This window comes from Platichthys flesus, chromosome 2 (genome assembly GCF_949316205.1).
Source record: "Platichthys flesus chromosome 2, fPlaFle2.1, whole genome shotgun sequence".
Classification (NCBI taxonomy): domain Eukaryota; kingdom Metazoa; phylum Chordata; class Actinopteri; order Pleuronectiformes; family Pleuronectidae; genus Platichthys; species Platichthys flesus.
This window is the reverse complement of record NC_084946.1, coordinates 22,165,020-22,178,181: the sequence shown is the minus strand read 5'-3', so window position 1 is coordinate 22,178,181 and position 13,162 is coordinate 22,165,020. Positions and strand designations below refer to the sequence as shown.

Below are 13,162 nucleotides of genomic sequence, written 5' to 3'. Positions count from 1 at the left end.
ACACACACGCTAGAGACGACTGATGACACAGGTCAATAACTGATTTAGTGCAAAATTTGGTTGACTATTGTCCCTGGGGCTTTGGATCGGTAAGCTGATAAGAACAAGTTACGCATTTGAATGTACGTGCAAGTAGATTCGTCTAATACATGGAAATTATTTACTTACAACCTCAACACCATTTCCTCATTTATCACAACAAGCTTTTTACAATTGCAAAGTTCAAAGTTCAAGTGCTCATGTCACGTTTACCTCTCTACACACTGGGTGTTATCTGTTTTGTTGCCTCGAGTTATACAGTAGGTAGATTTTGTCATATTGTTTTTTACCTGCACTAAAGAGCTTATGTTATCACCCCTGTCCATTTGTTTGTTTGTATATTACCATGAAACCTGGTGGAACGATTATGACAAAGATCTGGAAAAACGGTCTGATCCAATAACCTTTGAAAACACTTAACATTTAGTTTTTTAGGAATTAATGAATTGATCTTGTTGCATTAATTAAACTAGTATTTTTGAGTTTGTACTATTTGTTGCTAGCTCATTTATATGTTGTGACAACGGGGCGATGGCCTCATTCAGCTGCTGCACTGTAAAAAAAATAGGCCTAGAAACCAACGTGTAGTCCAGATAACATGGATTCAGCTAGAAATCTATAATTCACAATTTCTTTAATTGCTTTATATTTATGTCTAAATGATTGTGATGGAGTTGCTGCAGAATTGAAGGGAAGAGTTGGGCGCTGTAGGAGGTGGTGACATTCATATCGTGTTTGTTTGTGAGCAGAAAAGCTGAGTCATTCTGACATGCAGAATCTAAATACCTGTTTGGAACCTGACCAACATTTCATTGGCGTCTTTAGAGACTTTTTTTCTCGACGTGTGTACTCACTGTAAGACGGCATGCTGTAGCCCTGCGTGTGGTGGGTGTAAGGTGCATACGGTCCCGCAGGCTGGAGCGCGGGGCTGTACTGGGTCTGTCCGTAAGCAGCCATGACGCTTGGTCCTGCAGCAAGAAGAAACAACGAGGAAGTGATTCGTGACAAGTTCTTCTTCTCTTTGTCTGTTACGACACAACCACCACATGTGTCACGGTTTGAGGAGACGTGGGGAAGTTCATGCTCAGCTGTCAGAGACATGGAAATATAATGACAGGTCCTCTTTGTGTTAACACGTAAAGGAATGAATGCAGCAAACAGGAACAAAGAGGGAAGTGCTGCGCTGAATTCCCTTTTTAAACAGACTTGAATCAGTTATTATTTAACACTTTGATTATGATAGATAAAGAGAGAGAGAGAGAGAGAGAGAGAGAGAGAGAGAGAGAGATAGATAGAAAAATGAAAGCTCACCTGAAGTAGTCGTGATGAGTTTGAAATAGACAATGAGAAGCTCGGTGAATGAGGCACTGTTGGAAAATTCACAGTGAAAACAGATTAAAAAACGAAGAACAAGAAGGAAAAATCTTCATCTTCAAGATTATTTTTTTTTAAATGTCACAGTTTGAATACTTTCACACATTGAATCTACGTGAAACCAGAGGTTGTTCTGTTCTTCTGCAGCCGGCTTTCTCAGCACTTCACTGTTCTCTTCTTCTCTCACCTGCCTCTGTAGCTTTCCCCTCTTTATCCTGTCAGGCTGCTGTTCGTCAGGTTCCTCTCAAGCCGTCAACTCTCCTGTGGAAACAATAGCAAAGAGAAACGCTGTCAGGATACAGGTGTGCAGGGGAGTGACACACGGCGACTTGCCTCAGGCCCCGTTTGCAGCAGGACGGCGTGGAGGAGCGATTCTCTCCGTGAGCGCAGGTTCAAGAGGCGAGAAGATACAGGTGGTATCGGTGAGAAGCGCGGGGTCTGACAGTCAGATGAGTTAAAGAAACCTGACAGGTGACATTGTTTCTTGGGAAAATGTTACAGAACGCTCCGCTGCACCTCCGCTGACTCATTCTGTTCATGTGGCTTCTTAGAAGAAATAAACCAGGAAAAGCGCCCAGGGCTAGGCTGCGGTCCAGATTCTAAATAATAGCAGAGTGTGAGTTAGTCATGATCCTCCGCTCGGCACAATGTCTCGCGTAGGCTCTGATGATTAGAAGAGACAATAGAGCTTTGTGAGACAACAGACACTCAGATAGGGTGACACAGTGAGACAGAGGGAAATATGCAATACACTTTTCCATGGGGTTGTAGTGATGAATCGTTATTTGTGATGACTGCTGTGATGAGTTATCTTTATATTTTTTGCATTGATGTGCTGATCACATCAATTATTAGGTATTTAATACACTGAACTAATCAAAGCCATTGAGATATTTATTATTTGAATTCCTAACTATTGGGTATATCTTGTATTATGTATTATTCACTATTGCGCTATAAAATACTTATTGTGTACTACTTCCTTATTGTGTACTACTTCCTAAACCAATAACACAAGTATATGAGTAGACTGAAGGTCAAAAGGTCAATGTAGCATGAATTAGTCAACTAATTACTGCAGAGTTTAAATCCCGATCACACAAGACGGTGGTGAAAGTGAGCTGTGGGTGACCCAAGCTGTACTGAGACACTCCAGGTGTATGTCTCCTCTTGTCTGTAGGACCAACACAATGAGTTCCATTAGAGGTACAGTATATCACTATTATATTAAATTTTGCAGCACCCGTTTGAGGAAAACTTAAACATGACCACAAAGGTCAGCGTAGAGTGCACACAGCACGGACGTTAAACCATAACTAGCATCTTCAGGGTGAACTGGAGTGTTGTCACGGAGCCAGGCCTCATCGTCCAACATCTATACAGACCTCATGCTGACTGAAGAGGGATCATGTCGGGAGCAAATCGCTGCATATAGCCACATTGCTGCAGTGTCTGCATGTACAATAAGTTTTAGAGAATAAAAAAAAAGAGCCTAACCTCTCTTGTTTCAGCAACATCACCACAACCTTTCTGTTTATTTGTGCAAAACAGGCCGAGCTATATTCCATTAATTTCACTTCTGTCTTTCTCCCTCCTTCTGTCTCCCTCTCTTTCGCCTCTGGGCCATTCCAGTCCCGCAGAGCTGCAGCTAACTGCCTGACCCCCGACCTCTCTGACAACACTACGACAGAGACAGATGACAGTCATGAATTATAGGGGCAGCGGGGTTTTTACAGCATCAGAGAGGGATCAAGGTGAGAAGGGGGGGGGGGGGGTGGGGGGCGGGGAGTAAAGCTGAAAAAGAGACAGCAACATGTGAGCCAAAGCTTCACTGTCGGCGGTGTTAAAGGCTTTGAGAGCGGAATCCCAGTAACGTTTGCGCCGCTCTCATGTTATGAACGACTTGGACAGAGCAGCAAAACACATCTCGTGTTGTGTCAGCTCCACTGATGACTCCGCCCCCCCCCGGCTTCTATAACAGCCACAACGGCGTTCAGTGTTTTCTGAGTAAATAGGTGATTTTCTACCGTGAAGCCGCCGCAAAGACTCTGAGACCAAAAATCCACCTGCACAGTGTCAGTGTTATTGACCGTGTAATAAACATTAATATAACAGACTGTAAATCTGTCACTAATGAGATGATTTACAATTGTCAACAATAGCCCATAAGATAATGACAAAACAACAAGGTATTAATAAATTTTGCGATAACTGATTGGCTCAATCAGTCCAACAGTCCCCTATGAAATCACATTTAGATTCACTTAATCCAGATTTTTATTTGGATCTGCACCAAATAACTCACACTGTTAATAAAGTTTTTAGAATTATTCTCTAAGAAATAAATGAAAATGTTGAAAAAACATCCTTTTTCGCAATATTAAATTAAGTTTTTAAATATAAATATTTATATATATACAAATCCCGGATCTGCGACTGATCCGGATCTGCACCAACATTTTAATTCCCTGACCGATACCACATCCTTCCATGAGGTTGCATGGTAATCCCTCCAGTGGTTTTTTGTGTAATCATGCTTTAAAACAAACCAACCAACAAACAAATGGACAAGGGTGAAGACATAGGTAATTATAACAAACCACCAAAGTACGCATCAAATCATGACTTTCAATCTAAACCACGTGTTCATGTGTTTTCTGCTTTTCTGCTAGGCTTTTTTTTCCACTTCAGAAATGACCATTAGCCAGGATGGTAAAACTGATCCAACTCTACACAGGATAAATAAGGAAAGTGCTAGTGTACTTCCCAGCAGGGATAAAAAATGAAAGCCTGTTCAGAGCCCTCTTGACTTCAGCTTTATCCCTGCAACAGTCCTTGATGCACGCACATGCATGTACACACAAACATGAAATCTGTGTGCGACACAAAGGCACTTCCTGGTTCAGGGTGAGGCCTGCGAGGAGGGCGCATGAGGCCATGGGAACGGCAGGACACCGGAGGGAAGACGAGCGCAGCTCAGCAGAGAAGTGGAGGGCTGAGGGCTGAAACTGAAGCTAAAACAAACCCAGCAGGGCCACAGGAGGCCACAGGGCCACGAGGCCAGTCCCACCAGCTTCACCTGGGTCCCAGGGTTCTGCTAGACCACTGCTTCTTTCACGGGTATCGAATTCTGGCCTTTGTGCTGACGGATTACATCACAGGACGGTGTGTTGTGCTTTAAGTTGACATGTCATTTGATACAGTTAAAGGAATACATGGGGTTTATGCACATTACCATGTTCAACCAGGCTGTTGAGTGACGAGAAGATGACAGACACGTTGATCCATCCATGATCCCTCTGTGTCAACTGAGGAGAATGTCGTGCTCACAACAAGATTACTCGAAAACAAATAAAGATCTAAAACAATGTAGATTGACTCTCCACCCTGGAGGCTATGTGTTCAACCCTATCCGTTGATTTTGGATTTATGCATGGGTGTCACAGGGACCAAGAAAGAACCCATTTGATTTTGGTGTGGATCAGGACAAAAGTGCAGGTCCAGAATTTTTTTTATTTTGTGTAATTTGCTAAACCTTACGAAATAGGGCATTCTTTGACTTTTTTTCCATGGATTTCCCGAAGAATATTACATGGACATATTGAGGCGACTAATATCTCTAAGTGTGTGCAATTTGTTGCAGGGGGATCTTTGGGCCCAAAATAGTACACAGTTTACACAGCTTGTTTTTTTTTGTAGACCTGTGTAAACTGCTAAATTGCCCCCTTGCCAGTGGAGGAGTTTGCCCAGAGTTTCATGTTCAACTTCACGAAAGCCGCAAAAACTGAGGCGCTCCCTGTCGACCTGCTGTCTTTCCAAATTAGTGCATTCAGCGCGGTGTCTCGTTTCATCAGAGCCGATAAAAACTTGTTTCCACTGAAGAGCTTAATTTGACCAGGGAGTGAACACCAACTGCATCCAGTCATATTGCAGAAAAAAAATAGTCCTTAAACGCAGCAGCAGTAAACAAAACTGTCTCTAGTCAAGTGTTAATGCACATTTTACAATGTTGCGTGGATAATCTTGTTTCATTATCCTAATGATGAATACTGGAGACCGAGTTGTGTATTTACATTAATACAAAATGTCAATATAATGTCACGCGACTGATGTGTGTGTGTGTGTGTGTGTGTGTGCGTTGGGATAGAAAGTTGTTTGCAGTGTCAATATATGTGCTGTGTCATTTATTTTAATTTTTTTTAAGACTGGGTACAACATGCCAGAGTCTGTGCCCCCCCCCCCCCGATCATTTGACCTTTTCTGGAAACATTATGGTTCTCGATCAGCGGAGGGCACGAGGTGACTCTCTGCTCTGTTATGGTGCCATATGGGACCCCACCTGGAGCCCCGCGTTCGGACAGTATGCCTAAGTGCCTGGGGGGGGGGGAAGTGAGAGCTTGATTCATCTCTACACAAAAAACCCCTCTCTCTCTCTCTTTCGCTCTCTCTCTCTCTCAGTGGCTGATAAAAGACGCAGAACAAGGGCCCAGTATTTTAGTTTTTGTGTGACACTATCAGGCCTTTTGGTGGTTGAGCTTGGTGCCATCTGGCAGCTTCTGCTCTCTTTAGTCACCTTTGACACGCAGCTGACGGTTCCACACGACAGACTGCAGAGGAAAGATAGTAAATCATCCAGCATCTTATCTCGGTAATATAAGCTCTAGCGTCACAGTTCTTTTTTTTCTCCATCTAATTCCACATTCAGAAGTAAAAACAAAGCCGACACCTCCTAAGATCAACAGATTTTATCTTCTGGTCTTTTTAAAATCTCAATAAAAACAGAGAAGCTGAATTTTCAGACGCTTCAAACTCGGATAATATTTCTAAACCAGATAAGCACCAAACGAATTTCTGCACCGATAAAGTAATCCATTCAAAAATCCATTCAAAAAGCACAAGACTGTTTCAGTTCTGCTCAGAGTCAAGGCTTCAACCAAGAAAAAAAAAGTAGAAAATCGTGACATTGCACACAATAATAATTTCCTGGTATCCAGACGACATTTAAAATTTTACAAAAGTTACAAAACCCAAAGTTATTCAGAAGCTTGAACCAGGTCATATTTTGATTTTTGTATAAAAAAGTTACTGATGATTTTGACTCCAACAAAGAGTTTCCAAAAACTATATTATATTTTATTATCCTAAGGTGTTAAGTGGTGTAAGAGAGAGAATTGTAGAAAATGTAACATTTTCAAAGAGCAAATTGAATTTTGTTTATTAGATGTGCAGAGTGGTGCTGGTGGTCTGTTAACAGATGTTTGGCGTTCATAACCCACCTTGACCTCAGCAACCAGAGTCTTCATTAAGAAGCAAATGTATTCCAAGTATGTGTACGTGTGTGTAAGTGTGTGTTTGTGTGTGTGTGTGTGTGTGTGTGTCCAACAAGCACTTGCTTTTAAGCAAACTGACCCCTTTACTCCACGGCGACCGCATGCAGAGTGATAATAAGAAGAGGAGATCCTGCAGAAGCTGTGGATACTCAGCATTATAATTACACAATGAATTTGAGCATCATCCTTGCCAGTAATGACTTTGGAGCATGTGCAGAGTGTGAAGGAAACTCTCTGGATTCCGGCTGAATACTGAGTTTCTGTTTAGACTTAACACACTAATAACAGACTGTTTCTGTTTACCCTGAGATGTCATCAGCAAAAACAGTAAATAAGTAAGTAAATAAACATTATGGAAAAAACAAAAGAGACTGATAATGATCGACAGCAACCTGTTTGGGTTTCGTCGACTCCACAATGCAACACGGAAATTTGCTGAGACGCCGAAAAGCAAAAGCAAAAGCACAAGAGTAAGATGTTCCCAGGTTTCTGTCACCTGATTATTATCTGTGTGATCAGCACTCGTTCCCAGATTATAACTCAACTGGGGTTAGGACGCTTGAGCAACCGGTTCAATATGAGAGGGATCCCTGTATAGACACACACGCACACACACACACACACACACCCACACACACACACACACACACACACACACACACACACACACACACACACACACAGAGCTGCTTTGAAAGAAATAGGGGTCATTCTATGAGAGGCTCTAATTAATCTCTGGCAGCAGTGAACCTGTTGCCAGCTCTCCTCTCTGTAACTTTAGACTCAGTGGCCTTTTCTTTCCACTTGACTAGCTCCTTCTACAAGTCAGCTTTAAAGCCAGAAGGGAGTCCCCCCCCCCATCCCCCAGTAATCAAATGCTCTGTATTCAACAATGCCAGTGTCTTTATCTCTGTTTCTCCAGCACATGCTCCTCACTCCTCTTGTAAATGACTTCTCACAGAATTTGGCTTTCTGATCCTTTGTTTCTTCCTCACTCGCCGTCACTGCCCCATACCCCGGCGCTCTCGCTCTCATAACAACCCCCTAATCATTTTCCACCGGTAATATTGCCAAATCCGAGAAGGACCACCTACCCCAGAGCCCAGACTCCTTCTCCCCCAGAACCAGTGCCCTGAGACGGGGGGTCAGAATGAGGGACAGCTGGCAGACCTCCCAGCAGCCCCCCGGAGGAGCGGGTGTGGGGTTGGAGGAGGACTGGGCTGACCCCAGTCAGATGGTGGTCTGGCTCCCAGGTAAAAAACATCTGGTCCAGTGATGGGAGGGTGGTCGCGCCCAACACACACACACACACACACACACACACACACACACACACGTGCACACTCAAGACTGACACACGCCTGACTGCATGAGTGCTCCTGGCTTCTCTAATGAACACACACTCCCAGACCCGCTGCTTTATTAGTCATTAGGACAAAAAGGTTGGCCCTCCATCAGTGTCCTCGGCAGACGATGGCGAGTGGCCGCCCTAGTTGCTAACAGCTGGCCAGGCCGAGCTCCCTGGTAGCTGAGGCTCGCAGGCGTTACAGGCGGACTGAGGTCCAATTACTTGTTTACTGGTGGATTTACTGTGTGTATGTGTGTGTGTGTGTGTGCAAGAGAGAGAGAGAAAGTGAGGAAAAAGAGGACGCAAGAGAGTGATTAACACCATTTAGCAACGATCAATGCAGGTAGATGCAGAAAATGGAAAAATCCTGTTTATCTTAGTGAGGAAAACTCATGCAGAGGAAAAAAAATTCTGACACCTAAGAAAACACTCCCAGAGCCACCGGGACAATTATTTAAAAAAAACTCTCTATTTCAGTGGAAAGTACCCAAACGGCTATTAAGCACGAAGGAATGAAATATGGTCACAGTGGCTACGCTGCGCTGTGTGTGGCTCCACCGTTCTCAGGATATGATAAGGAGAGCGGAGATAGCCACAGAGACAGCTGCTGCCTGCTGACACACACATCACCACGAGGCCTCCGCGGGCACTCGCTCCCGCTCTCCCTCTCTCTCTCTCTCTTTCTCCGGGGCTTAGGGGGAATTAAAAAAGGGAGGGAAGGGCGGGAGAGGGGGAGACATTTAGGGGGAAGAGAGTGATCACTTCTGAGCCTAAAAACTCTTTGAGAGGAAAGAAGATTAACCAATAGTGTCACAAGCAACTCTTCTGAGGTCTGATCTTTCATTTCACCAAACACACTGACACGCATGTGAAGATGAAGAAGTCTCAAACACAACAGACACACACACACACACACACACACACTTATATATATATAGATAGATATGAATGTATTGTTCCATTAAAGACCATGCCACTGTACCACACACATGTATTGTAAGACTCAAGTGGGGAAGATGCAAAGCAAATACTCACAAAGGAAACGTTGGCTAAATTCACAACGAGAGAGAAAATGAGCTGAGGAGAGGAAGTGAAATTTGATTTAAATCTAATTAAATATCTTTCTTCCTTTGTAGCATCGCCTCTCTGTTGTTTCTACACATTAAAAATAAATGTACTCATAATTATCTATTTTGCTTTGTTCAAAAGAGCTGTGAGACAGCTGCACATGTGAGATATGAATGCTGCCTTAGTCTGGACATAGTTGCACATACAGATTTTTTTAATTAAGTTTATTCACAAATAAACAAATTATCAGGTATTACTTTAAAGTAGCCTTCAGTGTTTTAATAAATGTAGAGATTATTTTATGGTATTTTCCACAGCCCTTGAATTAATACTAAGATTATTTACTGAATGAGTTTGTCATTGTGAAATTGAGCAAAAACTACTGTGTAATGCTATTTATCATCTTGATCTGAAGTATAAAAATTTGGAGCATTCTCCGGTCAATTTCTCTAATTGTCAGATTAGGATTATGTACATTTAGATGGATGAACTCAGAATAAATGCCTGAGCAAAAACACAAAGACTCAATGAATTCAATAAGGCTGCATCTAAATGAAAAAGTCTCAAACTCTGACTTTACCAGATGCAGAACATTTTCACTTCAGTGCAGCGAATCAATCTGTAACGTCTATACTGACACTGAACGGCTTTTATAGTTTTTATCTCTGGGATGATGTCTTCATCTCAGACTGACAGCGTGGATTGAACATATTTTAAGATTATATGAGGCAACATGACAGGTCTGGAGTAACCTCCAGCTCAGGTCAGCAGGGTTGTTTGACTTCCAGAGAGAGAGAGAGAGAGAGAGAGAGAGAGAGAGAGAGAGAGAAAGAGAGAGAAGAGAGAGAGAGAGGGATTAAAGGGAGGGAGGAGAGGAGGAGAAAGGTAAAGAGAGGGAGAGAAATGCACGGAAGCCAGAAGACATCAAGAGCCGTGAAAGAAATATAATGAAATTGGTGCAGATAAAGTCAGGAAGAGCAGAGCTTCCTATGAAAATATTTATCATTCCACAAACGTTTGGCTACAGAGGGGTTTGGAATTAATTTGTGTTTTCTTAAGAGGGGGTGCCTGGTGCTACAGGATGGGGAATTCTCCGCAGCTCGGGACTTTTCGGGCTGCTGCTTATTCACAATTTATTAGAGCTGGTAATAAGAACCATGAAGCCTGAGGAAAAGGCTACAGGGGGAGAGAGAGAGAGAGAGAGAGAGAGAGGGTCCCAGGCCTGCCGGGGGGAGAGGGAGTGCAGAAATGAGGCCTAATGTTATTAGGAGAAGAACCACAGTGTTAAATCAAACACACCCAAGCGCACACCTTCGGTATGTGGTCTGAGCACAGCTCAAATCCCCCCCCCCCCCCCCCCCCCCCCCGCTTCGGACCCCTGCATGTTAAAACACTGCTTCATAAGGAGATTTAGAGAAACCCACGACCCGTCACATGACAGATAATTGACACTGACAAAGAGTAAACATGCGTCCAGGCTATTAAAAAAAATCAGTAATAAGTGACACTTTTGAGAGCTGGTATAGCAGGCACATTTCTCTGCAGTTTCATTTTGCTTGTCCTGCAACAACAATGCGCAAATCTCAAATAAAAACCCAGCTAGAGGAGCCTTAATACCAAAATTTAGTACAAAACACAAGTTGTAATTGATCTCCAGTTATTTATTTATCACATATTTATTATTATTTGAATCCAACCAGATTATTTTAATTGAAATAAGGTGCGATGTCACATTTCTTTGCTTCTCATCTGTTTATTTACATTTCTTTTTAAAAAGCCACCGGGGGGGCCAGATCTTTGCTGCTCACACTGTGCAGCTGATAGAAACGTTCGAGGGGCCGATTTTAAACAGTTGGCAAAACACAGTGGGAACGTTTCTAGTCTGGAGCCATGAAGGGGTCCTTGAAAAATATGAATGCCGGCCTTTGAAAAATGCTTAGCGAGGCTCCCCCCTAATTTTAGTTAATGAGGGTCCCTGCCTGGCTGCTGGAGGGTGTGTGGGGGGGAGCGGTGGGTGTCAGTGATTTGGGTGTAATCTTCTGTACTTAGGCCCGAGCTGAAAGTGCTGCGCGGATTCAAGCAGCACCAAGAAAAACAAAGGAGCTCAATCAAAAGAGAAGGTGCCTCACACACACACACACACACACACACACAGACACACACACACACACACACACACACACACACTTGCCCCCCCCACATCTATTCAAGGACTCACTCAGACACAAATAAGAGATTTGTTGATGGACGAGTTGAGAGTTTTCTGTTTCTGACTTTTATGAATGTAAAGGAGGAAGTGGAGCTGAAAAAATATATGTGACAGTATCCAGAGCTGACAGAAAATATCAAACTACACAAACAATATAAATACACGCCACAATTTACTTTTGCATTGCCTAAATTATTTTTTGTTGTCCATTTCAAGAAGGGGTCGCCTACAGGCCTGAAAGTTAACCGAGCATTTAATGTTTGCATCGGGCCTCTGAGGTCCTTTTACCTTTACAATATTATCATAACAACAATATCTGCTTCTTCTTACTTTATCAGAAACGTACACAGGACATGAAAATATATAAATGTAAACATGTGTATTCAATATTCTCAACATTATATTTGCATAATGGTACAACTATGTGGTGGGAGCAGCTACTCTTAGACAGGAGGGAATAAGGAAATTAAATTGTAATTTTTATGCTTATTTTACCATAATCTTATAACTGTAATATACTCATCATAATACAATTTTATAAATCCTTACAAGTGGGGCTAGGGGCTATACGGGTCCATTGCCCTCATCTTAATACCATGATCTACATGTGAGCACAGAGGAGGCTGACATACATATACCAGAGACATGTTCCAGGTTATTTGAATTAATTTGATGGTTCGACCAGAATAAACGAAGGAGATGGGATCGGAATCAAGGCGCAAAGGAGAGAGAAGCCAGCTCCACTGCGGGAGAGAGGAAGATCTCGCACTTACCATTATTCAGGGAGAAGATTACGCAGAAAATCTAAATCCCAGTTCCAGTCGGAGCAGCTGCGTGTCCATGCCCAGAGGAGGCTCCGCGCACTTCTCACGACTGTCCCGCAAACCTCTGGCACGGAGAGCGGCGCTGCGGACCCTCAGCAGCCGGGCACAGGCGGAGGAGGAAGAGGAGGAAGAGGAGGAAGGAGAAGCAGAAGAAGCGCAGGCTGTGTGTCGGGAAGCTCCGGGTGCTGACAGCTGACAGCTTTCTGCAAACACGCGCACACACACTCTCTCTCTCTCTCTCACATCGATCTCACTTCTGCAGCGTCAGGAGCGCGTTTGCGTTGCAGGCGGTGTGGAAGTGATGTTAACTCCACCAGCGAAGAAGATTTCTGGTTCCTCCTCCTCCTCCTCCTCCTCCCACAGAGCAGTGTGTGAGTGCATGTGTGTGTGTGTGTGTGTGTGTGTGTGTGTGTGTGTGTGTGTGTGTGTGCACCACCACCTCCAAATTCTTATCTCTCATTTATTCCTTCTCCTCCTCCTCCTCCTCCTCCTCTTCTCCTCTCTATCTGTGCGTAAAATCTTTGTTTGGTGGAGGGCTCTTCTCCGCGTTTGTTGACACAACGACCCTCAGAACTATTCACTGAGACTGTGTGAAGGTGCAGACTCCCTGCCTGCTCTCCACACATGAGGATTTGTTAGTTTGCGGTAAATAACTCCAGGCTGTTGACTTATTTATCAAGTGGGTTTGTTATCTTTTACTGTCTTTGTGTGCGTGTGTGTGTGTGTGTGTGTGTGTGTGTGTGTGAGTTTGTGTCCCAAAGACTTACATTCCTATTTCATTATAATGGGTATAAACAGTTATACTATGTCAAATGAAGGTGCTAATATGACAAACTTGAAATACTCATCAAACACCTTGCTTTCAATAATGTATCATACTTAAGTAAAAGTACCTTAGCATTTTCAAAATAAGATAAGGTAAAAATCCTGTAATATTCCCATGGGGGAATTTATCATACAGCGGCAAATG

The 13,162-nt window shown here is 43.2% G+C and overlaps 1 protein-coding gene across 2 annotated transcripts in view; it reads right to left on the bottom strand.

Moving 5' to 3' along the window:
* eya2 (EYA transcriptional coactivator and phosphatase 2) overlaps positions 1-12,455 on the bottom strand; it is a 28,287-nt gene extending 15,832 nt beyond the window's left edge. For both annotated transcript variants that reach the window (XM_062406137.1, XM_062406144.1), the window contains exons 1-4: positions 12,142-12,455; positions 1,601-1,674; positions 1,351-1,406; positions 894-1,007 (exon numbers count right to left, since the gene is read on the bottom strand). In XM_062406137.1, coding sequence (XP_062262121.1) covers positions 894-996 — 103 coding nt within the window. In that variant the 5' untranslated portion in view covers positions 997-1,007; positions 1,351-1,406; positions 1,601-1,674; positions 12,142-12,455. The remainder of the gene's footprint in view (positions 1-893; positions 1,008-1,350; positions 1,407-1,600; positions 1,675-12,141) is intronic.
* Between the last annotated feature and the right edge of the window lie 707 nt (positions 12,456-13,162).